Source organism: Phoxinus phoxinus (genome assembly GCF_949152265.1).
Source record: "Phoxinus phoxinus genome assembly, chromosome: 16".
Lineage (NCBI taxonomy): Eukaryota > Metazoa > Chordata > Actinopteri > Cypriniformes > Leuciscidae > Phoxinus > Phoxinus phoxinus.
Genome location: NC_136891.1, coordinates 2,664,572 through 2,681,841, shown reverse-complemented (window position 1 = coordinate 2,681,841; position 17,270 = coordinate 2,664,572). Strand labels below are relative to the sequence as shown.

Genomic DNA, 17,270 nt, shown 5'->3' with positions numbered 1-17,270 from the left:
CGGACACGTTAATGCAACAACCAGATGTTGCAAGCACTCAGACTTTGAAGCATCTGCATATTCGGCTCAAGGTGAGTCCCATTAGGCTTAAAAAAAAAAAAAAACGGAGAGGTGCGTGTCCTTCTCCGTGCAATCAGAGAGAAGTACATGCAGACAGACGATAATCAAATAACCAAAGCCAAGAGTAAATAACGAGGACCAGATTTCCCCCGCTTCCTGTGCAAGCGTAGCGAGGACAGGGGAAAAAACCAATGCAATGATTTATAAAGTGTGCTATCAGCGAACGCTCCATGTTTGGGTCACGGCTGAGGAATTCAAGGGCGTGAATGAGAGATGGTCCAAAGTGGAATAACGCTTATGAGATATCGGGACGGATTATTCCACTGGAGTGCAACAGTTCTTGAATGCTATTTGGGAGTCGTCATCGTCGTCCCCCCTGTGTGATTTCATTATTTGGATGTGTGCAACTTTTGTTCTCTGGTTAGCCAGAAAAAGGAAAGAAATAAGTGTAGTTAGTTTGAATAGTACTGTTCTATAACATCACTATCACAGCAGCCTGGTGTTCTGCATCACACGTTTTGTGGAGAAATGTTATTGTAGGAACTAACAAATGTTTACAGCTAAAAAGGTTAATTACTAAAGAAAATACGGGGCAGTGGGTCAAACAACAGTGTGGTGACGGGGTGAGGAATGGTTACTGAGGGAGTGAAGGTCAGAGGTCAAAGGAGGAAGATGGAAAATAGTGGCTTGAAAGAGAAAACAACAAACATTCAAGTTCAGTCAAGTACATGCACACTTGATGATCTACCGCCGGAGCTTCTCAGCTGGTAACCTTCGGGTGCTCTTCAGTCAATAAAAAAAAATAAAAAATAAAAAACTGGAATTTTTTTACTTCATCAGAATAGTATGAAACTTTGGCACTTGCTATGTGAACACACACAAAAAGAAAATGTTTTAAAATGTATTTAAAAGGTTAAATGGTCCTGAAAAACAAAACAAAAAAAACAAAACAAGAGTCAGACTTGTGCTCCTCCTGGTCAAAAATGAGCGCATTGGAAATTAATGGGAAGCAAATGTTACCTAGTGGCAGCGTTTGGTACTGCAGCCAAACTAAATCTGACAATAATCTACTAATTATGCCATAATCTAAACAACTTGAGGTTGATATCTCAAAAAATGAGTTTTCAGTCAGATTTAGTTTGGCTGCAGTACCAAACGCTGCCACTAGATAACATTTGCTTCCCATTAATGGCTTTGATTTTCTCGCAGTTTTAGAGTAAAACGTGTTTCAGAAAATTTATTTTTCCTATAAAAATTTTAAACCGCATTTGTTTTATAGCAATAAATGTAAAAAAAAAAAAAAAAATTGGTTCACTTCTTTTTAAACTTTTTTTTACTTAAGCAATAATCTGCTAAGTGTCGTCTTTAAAAAGAGAACAAACTTTCAAGACTGTTTAAGTTGGACATTTAATTTTCAGGTCTATGTTCAAAAAGTGAACAAATGGATTATACTGTAGCTACTGCATACATTTTATTTAGTACCAGAAAATCCCATAAGAACACAAAATATTAAGTAAAAAATATTATTAAACTAAAATACGGTAAATTTATTGCATTGAAATAAAACAAAACAGAAGAGCACCAGAGGGTTATAACAAATAAAATACTGAAATATGTAGATATGTAACTTAATATTGATTATAATGATTATGGCTTACAGCTTATGAAAACCTCAAATTCAAAATTAGAATATTGTGAAAAGGTTTTCATAAGCTGTAAGCCATAATCATCAAAATTATAACAAATAAACGCTTGAAATATCTCACTTTGCATGTAATGAGTCTATATAATATATTAGTTTCACCTTTTATGTTGAATTACTGAAATAAATGAACTTTTTGCACCATATTAAAAATTTTCGAGTTTCACCTGTTTATCATAACGGTTAAAGTCCCATGACATGGGGTTATTTTATTATTTTATAATGTTTCCTGGGTTGCCCTTATAATATTAGTATGTTTTTTAGATTTAAAAAAAAAATGCAGCATTCCTCATTTAGTATTTAAAACACTGCAAATCAGATTTATCTTCAGGCTGACATTCAGCTTTTATTGGGCATTGCTGAAACTATAATCATAGCAACAGCTGAGAATAAAAACCATAAAGGCACACATGTGAATGATGTGCACACGTGTGCAGAACTGGAGAAGGCTCAATCCACGAGGTCTAGAGGTCAACGCCTGATATCTCCACATTCTCTGCTTTGACATATGTGGATATATGGACTCCAGGCTGGATTTCAACACTGTGGCAAACAGTTACAAGCTGTCCAAGAAACATCTTCATTATCTACTGGCCTCCTGCTGCAAGTACTCGACAGCTGAAGCGCCAAAACACAGAATAAAACACGCTTCGATGCACTGTGAAATGTGTAAACCTGATTAACACATTTCTTGCCACTTATGTTTCACTTAAAATGGACAAAATGCATCAAAATTGACCAAAATTACCAAATAAAGTACTAAACTCAAGTGTAAAAGATATTTAGTTAATTGACTATAGCACCTCTAAAAAAGTTAAAGCTACAATATGTAATTTTTTTCGCCGCTAGGGGTCGCTAACCTCTTCCAATAACACAGGTGTAGGTTGATGACGCAGTGATAAGCAGAATTATGGATCTTGTCGTCATGCGGATGGATCTAATAATGTTTATGGATGAGTGACATTGATGTTTTTATCATGAGTGTGGTGTGAAGCAGGCGCGAGTGCTAATGAGAGACAGATATCAGCGCCACACGCGAGTCCCGCGGATATAAAGCAATGAGGACATGAATCTACCGAACTAACGTTATGCGCAAGTGCTGAATTACTCACACAGGACAGTTTATTAGACGAATGAAGCTTGTGAGGTAACGCAGCGCTGTTCACTCGCTCTACACTATCACACTAAACTGCATTTGAGTGTGTTAAAGTTATAATGTTATTCTGTGTTAGTTTGTCTGTATGAGGCTAGCAGTAAGCTAGATCAACATTAGAATAACAGTGATCATATTCTAACATTTCATCATGTTGAGCTATATAACATTGATTAGTTTTATGTACATTTGCTCACCTGTCTAATAAAGTACATGTAAGAGTGACATCTCTGTCAAAGCGAAGTTAGCCGCGGACGCTAGCTCTCGACATCTTGAAAACGTCACGCTGATATTGATCCTCGTTTTAGTTCTTCTTCTGTCCCAAAGTCTGCTTGCCATGGTCCATAATATTTGAATTAAACAACAGCGTGCAGCTAGACGTTACGCACTACGCAGTTGTCCACGTCTGTCGCCATGGTTACTATGGCAGTACGATTGTATTCTTAGCAAAACCACTTTGTTCTTTCAAAATTATATGTGCTCATTAATGTATAATTACTTCTACCAACTAATCAAGTATTCTCTTAAGTGTAGAATCTGCCATTTATGATACATACGGGTGAGCTGCTCGAATGGCGGAAGCCATGTTGCGCCTCCATCTTGAAAATACATCAGTCAAAGAGAGACATAACTGGAAATTCAAGCTTTGCCTTTTCGCGTTTTTACACTCAGTGGCGCCGTGACGAATGCGAGCGGGAGATTACTCGCGACGGCCGGCAGATTTGAAATAATACGGCCACCGTAGGAGTTAAAACGCCCTCGGAATGGGAGGGGCTAGAAAGTAATATTCAGTTGGTATTCATATACAATTTCACCACTAGATGGGAGTAATTCCTACACAGTGTAGCTATAATTCAGATGACCAAAACCACTTCTCAATACAGGAATAAAACAGCACACTAAGAGTTTCTGAACATAGATATACATAATAAAGGCTAGATGTCTTACGGCGGAGTCTCTAACGTCATCACCCGGCGGCCATCTTGTCACAGTCAAGCTTTCTATGGTACCTGATGTAAGGTGAGGGATCTGCACGAACACAAATACTCGTATCTCGCTGAAATCTGGACGGATTTACAAACGGTTTTGTTTCTTACAAACGTTATTAACGTAGCTATAATTCTGGATGCTTGAACATGTTGAAATATATAATATTATAATTATTCATAAGTATGCAGTGTCATAACTACATCTCTGACGTTTATAACAAACTAACCCGTTTGAAAATCGGTAGAAAACTGAGCAAGTTATGGTTTTTTAAAAAGTACATGCACCATTAAAACACAATGTTACGAGTGAGCGAGCCGACTGTGACAAGATGGCCGCCAGGTGCGGACGTCGACCTCCATTGGCCAGCAGCGCGGGCGAGACATCTAGCCTTTATTATGTATATCTATGTTTCTGAACTCCTGAAACGCCTCCATTGTAGTCTTGAGTTTCTTCCAGGAATGAACACGTCACAATATTCCTCATTTAAATAATTAATATGCAGAATAAAGGGGCGGGGCCTGGTTGAGTGAGTTAGTAGAGTGTTAAACTGGCGGTTATGGTTAGGGGCGGGACATTTCCCAAAACACACTCGAAGCGCCCGACCAATCACAACACACTGATCCAGGCGACCAATCAGAGCACAGTGTGCTTTTCAGAAGGAGGGGCTTCATAGAGACAGGAAGTAAACGGAGCGCTACTGACAGACTGGGAAGAGAGGAGCCGCAACAATGGAGAATATGGGGAAAATAATGAACATTCAAGCATGGACAAGAAAACCTGTTCTAGTAGAGCTCAAAAACAACATCTTTGGAAAAAAAGAGCATAATAGGTCCTATTTAAAGCCTCAAGAATAATTTCATTCAACTCTTAGAGTGTGTGAATAGCAACATAGACTCTCTTTAATATCAAGCATGTCTAGACATGGGCCAAACTCATTTAGCAAGCGCACCGCAGGCACAGTTCTTTGTTTGCGTACAACATCCAGATCCAGCAGAACATCAGACAGGCAATCCTGCAGAATATCACTTTTACCAAAGCTTGATTGAGATTTCAAAGGCTTGGGCTTGTTTCTCTCACTAAATTCAGGTTCTTCTTTTTCTTTTTTCAGGCCACAGGATCTAAGAAAGAAGTTCACGACCCCAGACGCAAAAGCCAGACTGTACTGGTGTATTTCCCATGAGTCTTAGCAACACAACACTCGGGGAAAACAACAACGTCACAAGCTCTGCTTAGAAGAGGGTGTGCGGTTCGAGGAAGAAAGAAGGTTTTGAGTGTGAATGAGACCGGAAAACTGTACCGGGAAGAGAGGAAATGAAAGGAGAAGGCAGGAAATTAGCAGGGACAGGTGAGATAGCGCGACTTTGAGAGATTTCAAGACAGATAGATGGGATTTCTAATGGAAAATTCCTAACTGGGACATTTAATGGAAATGAAACTGAAATCTTGACATGGTTAAGTGCAGTTAAATAATGGCAAAGGCAGCGGTTTAATTAAAATAAATATATGCGCTGTGTGTTTCACTGTGAAGCGCGGCACTGTGTTCGTTTACACGCGAGCATCTCATGATACGTTGTGTGTTCAGCGTCTCGGTTCACGATAAATCTGGCTCCAGACAAACTTATCTTTGCATTTGAGTTTGGGACACTTATAATGTGCATCTTCCCAAATTTGTAACGAGAAGTTTTCTGTCAAAATAAAAGCTTGATGGTTTAAAGTTTGAAAATGAATAATGCCATTTTAAAATAAAATTCTTATATTTTCTTAAAATAGCTTCTTCTTTTTTTACAGTGAAATATTACAATAGTAATATAACTTGATTTTTTTATATTTAGTATTATTAATGGGAAGCTGCTTTGAGTTTGAAACAATCCGTATTTTAAAAATACAGTAAATTTGACTTTAGTAGCAGTAGTATATAAAATATATATTTTAATAATAAAACAATAATAATTACAATTATATAACTTTCTTATAATTTTTTTTCACAAAAAAAAAAAATCTAAATTTTTTAAATAAAATTCTGAAAATGTCTGGTGGATTCTGATTGGCTGTCATGGTTTTTATCATTCATCAGCTAGAACTTTTTTTCTGAAAGTGATTTTCTCTGAGTGGTTATCATTATAGTTGTGGTGTGAACTCTGCTATTCTTTTATATTTTGAACTATATATTTATTGTATAGTCCCTCTGTGGTTAAAATCAGTTTTTAATGTTGTTTATATGTCTATGTGGTGTTATTAATATGCTGTAAGACAAAGCATGTGTAAATTCACAAGTCGACAGCATTGCTGAGTATTTTCTGCTTAAAACTGCAGTGAACCAAAGACAGTCTCAAAAACACGGTTTGAAATCGCTGGTGTTTCTGACGTCACAAACTACCTTGTAACCAATCAGATCAACGTGTGATCGTCAACCAGTGGATCTCTGAGTGAGTGAGTGAGTGGAGGCGGGGCTCATTTGCATATTTATAGAATCGCGTATACTAAATGACGCAAGGGTGTCGAGTTACATTCAAGATATTTTAAGGCATGAAGAAAAACAATTTCAAGGAAACAACATTGGAATATGTCATTTTAGTGATTAAAGATGAGTTTTAAGGGATACAATTATTGACTACAGGGGGACTTTAATAGTTATCGTATTTAACAGGACTCAAACATGAAAAGCAGCGTCTTTCAATTAGAATTACAACTTCCTTTTCTACAATAAAGCAGATCAGTGTGTTCATGGAGATCGTCTGATCTCGACGGACTGAATAGAAGAAATGTTTGGCAAGCTGTTTGAACTCCTTAAAACAAACTCCAGAAGAACTTAGTTGTGGCCTGATTTAGTTAGATATAAAATCACCAGTTATTCTTCGATTTTGCTCGAAGTAGAGCCTTAAAACGCATGATTCTCCAAGTGTTGCATATTATCTGTACATTCAGGATGAAAACTGTTCCGGTTCCTTGTGAAACATTTTTGAATAAAGCCACGATTTATTAGAAGTGGACCAAAAATGTTCAAGGGCAATTGCTGCAAGGATCTTCTCTTTGATCGGGATAATAATAACTGCACCTGTAGCGTTAGCATCAAATACAAGACGCTCCCAGATCGACTTAATGCATTCCAGCTGTTCCCTCACCCTTCTACAGGCTTCAATCTGTTTAGTAAACGAGAATAAGCAAGCTAGACATCGGCCTAATTTGAGGTTATGACTGGGTCCTGCTTGCTCGGTCTTTGATCATGGTTTATGGGATCAGGTGGGCTTTGATCTTCACTGGGCATCTTCACCGGCTCTACGGGTTCCTCACGCACCCGGACCAAGTTAGACACCAAAAGACCTGAGATGCATCAACAGAAAATGTTTTATTCATGCTTAGCATGCAGCTCAGTGCACACAGACCTCGCATTAAATGCAAAACAACATTCAAAGATCTCAAACCTCTTAACATTGACGAGAACCTGACAAGAACTAGCTTTAAAAGCTCCAAAAAGCAGACCCAAAACTTTGACATTTATGCATACACTGAATAATGGAATAAAAATGCTTATGGCACCATTTAGCTATATAAAAAAACAACACATCCTTGTTTTTGGCTGGTGTTAAAGTGCAATCGAGCTGCCAAAAGTAATGTTGAAGTAAGTGGACTGGCGGTGTTGGTGGATCACGAGCACCGAGGGGGTTTGGAAACCCCGGTTCTGCTCGACTGCATGCGTTTCTGAGCACGCTTTAGAGCTAAAGCGAGGCCGGCTAGGGATTAAAAACGCTTGAAGTGTTTGTGTATCAATCTTTCCAGAGCTGTGACACACAAAACACACATGACAGCATTAATAAAGCATTTAAGCAAAACTCAACTTCCAAAAGTGCAGCCTAAAGGCCATTGCACACTGAGTCCGAAATTTTCGTATTCGTGATTCGGTGGCTCTGAATTGTCAAAGCACCATTCAAACTGCTTGTTACGGATGCGAAAAACGCAGAAAATCGAACCCGTTTAAAAAAAAATTATGACGGACGAAAGTTTTGGAGGCAGTGTGCAAGCGTGATTGACATAACGTGAGGTCGTATTTATTTTTTAACGTGCGAAAATTTCGGATGCGAATTTCGGACTCAGTGTGCAATGGCCTTAAAGGTAGGGTAGGTAGGATTTATATAAAAACTTTTTACCAAATTTGATTAAACTTTCTATATATATCAATGCATAATTAAAATGTAAGTACTCTGATAAAAAGAGTATAAAAATCGAGTGACTCTAGACCGTTTAATCTTCATTAAACACAGCTCATTATTTCCATTCGGGACGAATCACAGGATTGGCTTGCGCGACTGTCACTCGACGTCGCCATTACTACCGCCGTTATTACTGGCTCTGCCCACGTGCGCGCAGTCGCGCACCCGTTTTTAGGTGGGAGTGAATGGAATTAATGAGCTGTGTTTAATGAAGATTAAACGGTCTAGAGTCACTCGATTTTTATACTCTTTTTATCAGAGTACTTACATTTTAATTATGCATTGGTATATAAAGACAGTTTAAACAAATTTGAATAAAAGTTTTTTTTCGACAATTCTGACCTACCCTACCTTTAAGGCTGGACAAAAAAACATTTTTTTTTACAACAATATATTGAAGATGAGTTTGCTAAACAACACTTTCAATAAGTGTATTAACTTAAAGGGCCGATGAATTTTCCTGCTTTTGACATAAGAGGTCATACTATAAGAATATCTTGTAAGTTTCAGAACTGAAAACTTCCTTGTTAGTCCAATAAAAGCTTTTATTGACACCAGGCACGGCGAATGATTCAATGATCAGATAAAATGTAGATGTCAGACTCAGAACTGAAGTTCAGAAGATTGAGAGACATGAGCTAAACAGTTGTTGTTCCTGATAACATGTAAAGGCTTCTCAATACGACACCATGAAATCGAGAACACAAAGATCATTTTCAGGCTAGTTGGCTGGTCGGGGCTTGCAGCTGTCACACACACACACACACGCACACACACACACACGCTGTCCTGCAACAAAGACCTGGAAGCTTCATGTGATTCTTTCAACATTGGGACGAATGGATCAAAGTTTCTGCTTCTGACGTTGATTAAACATCTTCCTGAAAGGGATCTGAAGTTGAACTAGCGGACTGAAGCATCTGTTGACTCACACACTCTCAACCAGACACGACAAGACAAGTTTCCTCCGGTAAGCATTGTTCCCGTCCTCAGTGAAAGTGGAAATGCAGACAAAATCAGCCAATCAGAACATATCTGATGTTTAATTATCAGGAGAGGAGACGTCCAAATCTCACACTCACGGTTCTGCACCTGGCTGGTGAGAGACGCAAAACCCGGGTCAGGGAAATGAAGCGTGTCAGGAAGGGTTAAACATGTGACGTGACCCCAGATGGCTACATGTCAGCTCCCTCTTTTTCAGTCAACAAACACAATCAATCATTCCTCGGGAAGATCAGCTGCCGTCCGTCTCTGCTGCATCACTCATTCCTGGGAGAGCTGCAGGTACTCGGAGGCACGATATATCTCGCCCAAACCATTCTGGTTAAGGGCAATTATTATTATTTTATTATAATGATAAAATTATATTTTTAATTTTATCAGCTTTAACGCCGATGCTGATCTCAACATGCTCAAAAATAAATGTGTCTATTACCAAAACATCTAATTATGACAGCATGGCAAAGATATTATTTTTTACATATTATAAATATATATTTTACGCCACGATCCAATGTTCATAGAAGCTTATATTTGTATGTATGCATGTATGTGTATATATATATATACCATTATTCAATGTCAGTTGAAGTTTCCCCAAAAAAAATCTAACCTAAAAAAAATACATATATAAATAATATATATGTAAACATTGATACTAAATCAGCATATTTTAATTGTTTCTGAAGGCTCATGTGACACTGAAGTAATGATGCTAAAAATTCAGCTTAGATCACAGGACTAAATTATATTTTAAAGTGTATTACAATAAATAAAACATTAATTTAAATTGTAATATTTTTTTTTTTCTGCATTTTTTATCAAATACAGGCTTACCTTGAACATAAGAGACTTCTAAACTTCAAAAACATAATGTTTTTCCTGTTTTAAACAAACAAATAAAACATAATTCTGAAAAATGTGCATCCTAGGCTCCATGTGAGGATAAATGAAGCTCAGAATGCTTCCAGATCTTTCTCATGTGCTTCCAGATAACACTGGAGAAGTCAAACATCACGACAGCACAATGAGCTGCTCAGATGCATTGCACACGGAGACGGCGTGCGTGTGGACCCGTGCAGAAGGCTGATGGAGAACCATGGAGGAGACACTGAATCCAGCAGAAACAGATCCTCAACATGCTCCTGTCTGAGTAAGAGATGTTGATTACATCAGCTTCATCTTTAGCCCTATTCGCACTGGATCAGTATTATCTAGGGACCTCGTGTGATTTAGAAATTGTCCTGGCTCTTTCCAGCTCTATGATGGCAAGTGAATGGTACCTGAGATTTTGAAGCCCAAAAAAGTGCATCCATCCATCATAAAAGTAATGTAAAATACTGAGAGGCTTTTCTTCTTCTTCTATGTTACATGGAAATGTATATGTCTCTGTTTAGTTAAGATTAGAGATGCACTGATTGATCGGCTGGTGACCGGAATTGGCCGATTTTCACGTGATCGGCCGGTCAGTCTGACTTATGCCGATTTTATGCCGGTCAAATGCACTCAGCAGCCGCATGATTAACATCGCGCAACATCAGCATCACACGTGCACACATCGTGAATTACGGCCGTTTCACACCTCAAGCGTGAGCGGCGCGTATTTTTTTCACCGTGCATGTTAATCAATGAGTGCGTTCCCACCGGGAGCAGGAGTGCCGCGTGAGCAGCAGTGAAGCTGAAGCGCGGGTTTCGGCGCCGAGTCTATTTCTGCTGCGCTGCTCACGCTCAATTAAAGTGAAAGCACACTTTTGATGGACAAAATAAATATGATTTCACACAAAAAGTGCCCAAAATGCACAGAATCTGCATGTCTAGTGCATTTGAACAAGAACTGGAGTAGCTATGTCAGAAAAGAAAATGAAGACTCAAAAATATTTATAGAAAATTTACCCATTTAAACTTGTTTTTATTATAGAGACAGAGCGTATTTAGGCCACGGCCACACCGGGGGGGGGGGGGGGGGGGGGGACAATCCAACCGCCTCCATTGACTGCATTGCGAGAGGCTGCCTCCTTGTCATTTCTTGCTTTTAACTAAAGACAGAAAAATGCCTAAAAGCTGCTGTGTGACGAGGTGTCCAGCAAACAAGCTAAGAAACCCAGAAATAAGTTGTTATAAGCTGTCGACCCCAAAAAATTAGCGTTTAAGGACTTAAAAGTGGATCAGGCAGTTGAGACAAGCGTAACGCGTCTCATTACTCTGAGAACTAACGTACGCCCGGTGGAGGAGAACGTAATCAGCAGAATTATACAGAATATTATACAGAAATAATATATAATATATAAAACTGACATTTGGATATTTGACTCACCAGTGACCAAATGTTTAACTCATTTAATGCATACTGAGTGTCAGGATCCCACAATTTACCCGTTCGTTCCAGCCTGTGTCCACTTTTAAGTCCTTAAACGCTTGTTTTTTGGGGTCGACAGCTTATAAAAACATCTCTAGTTAAAATGTAATAAAACATTTTTTTAAAAGAAGTTGTTTTCAGAGATGCTCACCTCAGTGTGGCCATGTTGGGCTGGTTCTGGAGATGCTCCTGCCAGTGATGCTGCATGCAGAAACAGCGCACGCCCTGCACACAGCAGGAGCCCATGTGGGCGCTCTGGAAGAGAGCGAGGTCCTGCGGGGTCCCGGCGCAGCATTCGGCCGGCCGAGGCGAGCAGTAGACGCAACACGCCGGAGGCAGGGAGTTGGGCAGCAGAACGGCCAACCTCTGAGAATCATGTGACGAGGACGAGGAGCTCGGCGAGGATGGACGTGCGCTTCCGTTGGCTTTGAGTCCGCCGTTCTGGCTCGACCGGGTCTGGTCATCGGGATGAGTGGACGCCGGCACCCCCTGGTCCTGGTCCGGGTCTTCATTGGCATTAGTGGCAGGGAAACCCGTGGAGGATCCGCCGTTGCTGAGGGGTCGGAGGTCGGGGAAGCCCTCGCTCAGGGCCATGATCCTTCCTGATGAGGACTTAATCTGCACATAAACACACAATCACGGTCACTCATGTACAGATACACCACTGTAAAAAGCGATCAGACTTAACGTAAAAAAAATTGAGGAAACCCATTGCCTTAAAATTATTGAGTAAATAAATCATGCGTAATCAAAAAAATTAAGTAATGTGGAATGGTCAAGTTCACATAACTATTTTTTTTTCAATTAAGCATTAAGTTTATTTACTTAATCATTTTAAGGCAATGGGTTTACTAAAAAAATGAAAGTGAACTTTATAGTGTAACTAACTACCCCTTTAGTGAGGCAGAAGCCATTGGATAAGTGGAAACCAGAGTTATTTTAGTAGCACTGAGATACTAATATAGTTATTTTTATTCATGAACTTTAGTTTTAGAATTTTTATTGTAATTTTTATTCGTTTTTTTTATGTCTTTAGCTTTTATTAATTTTTATTTGTATTGTTTATTATTCACATAATGAGTGAATAATTCGATGGATTCAAACCAATTACTTTGAGAATCATTAAAATCGAGCCATTTATTCACACATTTTTTTGACATTTTATATTTTAGCGCATCAAATTAAAATGAGAAATGTTGCCTTGAAATAAAATGTTTTTGTACGTTTTTTCTCAAATTTATTTTAGTTCAAATTTATCTTATTTCAATTCAAGTATTATTATTTTTTTGGATTAATTAAACATTTTTATGGTTTTATTATTTTTAACTGTAATAACGCTGGTGAAAACACAAGAAATATAATTTTGGTTCTGATTCCACTTTTACGATTTTGCTGTTATTAACTCATCATCATTCCAGCTTCTTTATTATTCACATAATGAGCGAATCATTCGATTGATTCAAACCAATAACCCAGGAGTTCGAGAATGAATCATTCAAAAGAAAGTCATTTGTTCACAAATCTTTGATTTCTGAAAGTATTTTGCTCATTTACTTTTTATTTATTCTTCATTAAAGTTTAACCCAAACCAACAAACTCCAAGATGAGACACAACTTTACAAACTGTGATTTAAAGCAAAAAATTAATTGATTGGAAAATTAGAACATGCATTATTTATATGTTATTAAATAATTAAAAGATTGAATAATTATTCTATTAACATGCCTTACGCTATTTAAAAAAAGAAAAAAAAAAGGAAACTGACATGTAAACTGGACAGGAGGATTCAAGTCAATCTAAAATGTTATTCATTTACTTTAAACAAACTAAATGGGATTCATAGTTCCAGTACACTGTGGTTTGTTATAATAACTGAATCTCAGGGAAATCATTTGGTTGCAGCATTTTAAAAAAAGAAGAAAAAAAGAACCACTTCAGACAGCAAACCGGTTCTCGGTTACCAACACTAGGGGAATATCAGGAAGAATGGCTTTGTGAACAAAGTGAATTTCAAAGGCGCTGTCTGATTGAAAAGAACAGGTTCAAACACATTGGACAGACAGCAGAGGAGTCTACGTTTCATGGTATGCTTGAATTTCATCCTCCATGGCCAGGAAACTGTTGCAGAGGAATGACATGGGCCGATATTAAATGTTGCATTGGATGTTTTACAGTTCACGCCATGCATATCACAGTAAAATAAGACCCAAGCGTATTAAAGCGTAACTCTCGCCAAAATGCAACCTAGGGTATTTTTGTGAATCTACCCAGAGTCAAACTTTCGCTTAAAAGCATAATTAGGATGGAAACGCCACTTTTAAGGTTGACCGTATTTCCGTTTTTGGTCAAAATGCCTTTTGAGTGGGAGTGCATGGGGCACGTATATGATAGCATCAAAATCGCTATTTTTAAAACACTAATGCGGCTCGACACAACATGAAACTGTGCTGGAAGTGTCACCAGCGGCTCTACACATGAACTCCAGCATTGACTACAGTGCTTGTGTACACACAGTTTGCTAAAAAGAACGATTTTGAACAACTCTGCCGGCATTTTGTCAGTCAAAAATATCCGATTTTTTTATTTTAAGTCAATCTTAAAAGTGGCGTTTCCATCCTAATTATGATTTTACACAAAAGTTTGCTTCGGGAAGATTCACAAAAAGACAAATTTTGGCGAGTTACGCAGAGAGTTGCTCAGGTAAACGCACAGTTGTGATACTGGAAATTTGCCCAGACACACACACACACACACACACACTGACGCCATGGTCAAGTAAATCACCCACATTCTCACGTGACAGGTGGAGACCTGCAAGACTCCATCGGAAACTGAAGATCGTCTCAAACCACAGGGCGAAACTTTGCAAGAAACATCCAAAATAAGTGCATGAAAGATCTCGCTTGATACAGCGGTGAGCAGGTTTCCGCTCTGACGCTCCTGTGTGTGTGTGTGTGCTGTAAACACAGTGTCCAAAATACCTTCTCACACCAACAAATCTGGTTGTGTTCGCAGTTGAACCGCATCCGTTTAAAAAGCAGGCAGATAGAGAGAGCTTTCTGAAACGGGAGACCCAAGAACACATGCAGCATTATGAACGCTCAGAGTAATAATCAGGAACTTTCTTTTGGTCTGGTTCTCCGGGTACTCACACTTTACACAGCACACTTATCCTACAAGCGGCCTAAGTGTAAAATAACACTTTGTTCACTGTAGAAATTAAATATAGGTTCATCTTTGTCAAAGATTAATAAAAAAAATAGGGCTGTCAAACGATTAAAATATTTAATCGCGATTAATCGCATTAATGTCATAGTTAACTCGCGATTAATCGCACATTTTTATCTATTCTAAATGTATATACCGGTAGTAAAAAAAAAATCATTTTATTAACATTAATGACACCAGCAGCGTTAATGATTTTAACTTCTATTACCCCTCAAATTGCGCAAATTGAAATTGCGAATTGAAAATACGTCCAATGGAAACGCGTAATTTTTGTGCATTTTTTTCGCTCGCATTAGGTCGTTTTTCAAGCAAATCGAAAAAGAAATATTTCGCAAAACTGCAATGAAACAGTTTTTGCACATTTACAGGTCACCTGACGTATGATGCGGTGTCGTTGGGCAGAATACTAGAGAGTTATTTATCAGACTCATAAAAGACAAAAAAATTACAGGAATACTGGATTCTAAACCTCAAAGAAATGCCACAATCAAGACCTCGAAGCAGAAATGAGGAGAAACCCCCAGAAACACTCACAAGAATAAGTCTTTCCTTGCCATTAATGCTTGGATAACACACACACACGTCTCCTTAATAATAATGTCTAGTGCGGTGGCTGTGATATATATAAACCTACCAACGTCTGTTGCATGATTTTTGGAATGATTATCGCAAAAGGAAAAAATTAAGTTGTAGTCACATAATATCGGTTAATGGAAACGCAGTCATTTCACAATAGTTTTTTGTCGACATTTAGAAGAAAAAAAAAAAAATATTTGCAAAAGTTTTGTGCAAATCTTTAATGGAAACACGCCTACAGACAACATCCAGCAGAAAAATTCGGCTGCTGTCACTTTAAGACCGAATGCATGGACAGAATATATACAGGTGAAACTCGAAAAATTTGAATATGGTGCAAAAGTTCATTTATTTCAGTAATTCAACTTAAAAGGTGAAACTAATATATTATATAGACTCATTACATGCAAAGTGAGATATTTCAAGCCTTTATTTGTTATAAGTTTGATGATTATGGCTTACAGCTTATGAAAACCCCAAATTCAAAATTAGAATATTGTGAAAAGGTTTTCATAAGCTAGGCACAAAAGGGAGATGGACAAATTAAAGCAATGATTATCTATCAAAATGTGTCAAGAGAGAAATGTACATTTTTCTATGTATATAACATACAGTATCCTCAAAAAGTATTTGGAGACTTAAGTTTGTCCACTAGAGGTCGCTTGCAATAGCGATCCGACGGGACTCAGGCAGTAATCATGTTCATCGGTAAGCTAATGTATTAACGGTTTATTAACGTTACTGATATGAACATTTTGGTCAATACCGATAACCGATTTATTGGCCGATAAATCTAAATCCAAATTTTTATATAAGTTTTGAGAGCCTGATTGCAAAAACAATAGTCTCAACATTAAAAGCAATTTAAAACCATCATGTTGAACTGAAGTGTCTCAGCTGAAGGAAATAACCCATTATTTTTCAGCTTTAATTTATCGGCCAAATTTCCGTATAATGCCGATAATGATAACGTTAAAAATGAACATATATCGGCCGATACAGATATGGTGGCCGATATAATATCGTGCATCCCTAGTTACTGTGGTATGAAGCAAGGCGGGACTGTTTTTATTACGCTTATATGTCACAGTCGCTGCCGCTCTTTTCATTTTGTTGTTTGTTTATATTACGATTAAAGTTACGGAACAAGATTCACACAATAAGACGTGTTGAGCAATATAAAAATTATTAGTTTTCTAGCGATAAAAGTATCCAAACAGTTCAACTGTCTAATAATACACACAATATATATATATATATATATATATATATATATATATATATATATATATATACGCATCTTTGGTGTTTCCATGGTTAAAGTAAGACCGGAAATCGAGGGTAGCGCGGATATGACATCATTGACAGGTGACGTTACACTGGTTAAAATGTATGATTTCTGTGGATTTAAACATTATTGGAAACATTTGGGATAATGCAAGTACACAAGTCAACTAAATAAATAACACCGTTTTAGTGGTTTTTGGATATTTCAATAAAAAAATATTACATAGTGAGCCTTTAAGTAACACTTATATGAGTGTGTGAATGCCATTGCATTAGATAATAAAATGATCTGAATCTGATTCAGTTTCTAATGTTTCTAATAGACTTTAAAATATTATTTATTCCTGTGATCAAAGCTGAATTTTCCACATCATTACTCCAGTCTTCAGTGTCACATGATCCTTCATTCTAATATGCTCATTTATTATCAATGTTCAAAACAGTTTTGATGTATATTTTTTTTAACCTGTGATACTTTTTTCAGGATTCTTTGATGAATAAAAGGTTTTAAAAAAAAGAAGAGCACAGAAATATTTTGTAACAATATACACTACCGTTCAACAAAGAACCATTCAAGAAATTTGTTTCTTTTTTTGGAAGAAATTAATACTTTTATTTATTTACCAAGGATGTGTTAAATTGATAAAATGTGATAATAAAGATCTATATTGCTAAAAAACTATTTTTATTTTGAATAAACACTGCTTTTT

The 17,270-nt window shown here is 37.5% G+C and overlaps 1 protein-coding gene and 1 long non-coding RNA gene across 3 annotated transcripts in view; one reads left to right on the top strand and one right to left on the bottom strand.

The window, feature by feature from the left end:
- The window catches only part of disp1 (dispatched homolog 1), a 77,445-nt gene that overhangs the window by 11,636 nt on the left and 48,539 nt on the right, over positions 1 to 17,270 (bottom strand). For both annotated transcript variants that reach the window (XM_079584085.1, XM_079584084.1), the window contains exon 2: positions 11,620 to 12,086. In XM_079584085.1, coding sequence (XP_079440211.1) covers positions 11,620 to 12,062 — 443 coding nt within the window. In that variant the 5' untranslated portion in view covers positions 12,063 to 12,086. The remainder of the gene's footprint in view (positions 1 to 11,619; positions 12,087 to 17,270) is intronic.
- Positions 8,870 to 10,999, top strand: LOC306983572. Its single transcript, XR_013794392.1, has 3 exons — positions 8,870 to 9,083; positions 9,167 to 9,397; positions 10,105 to 10,999. It is a non-coding gene; the product is annotated as an uncharacterized lncRNA (long non-coding RNA).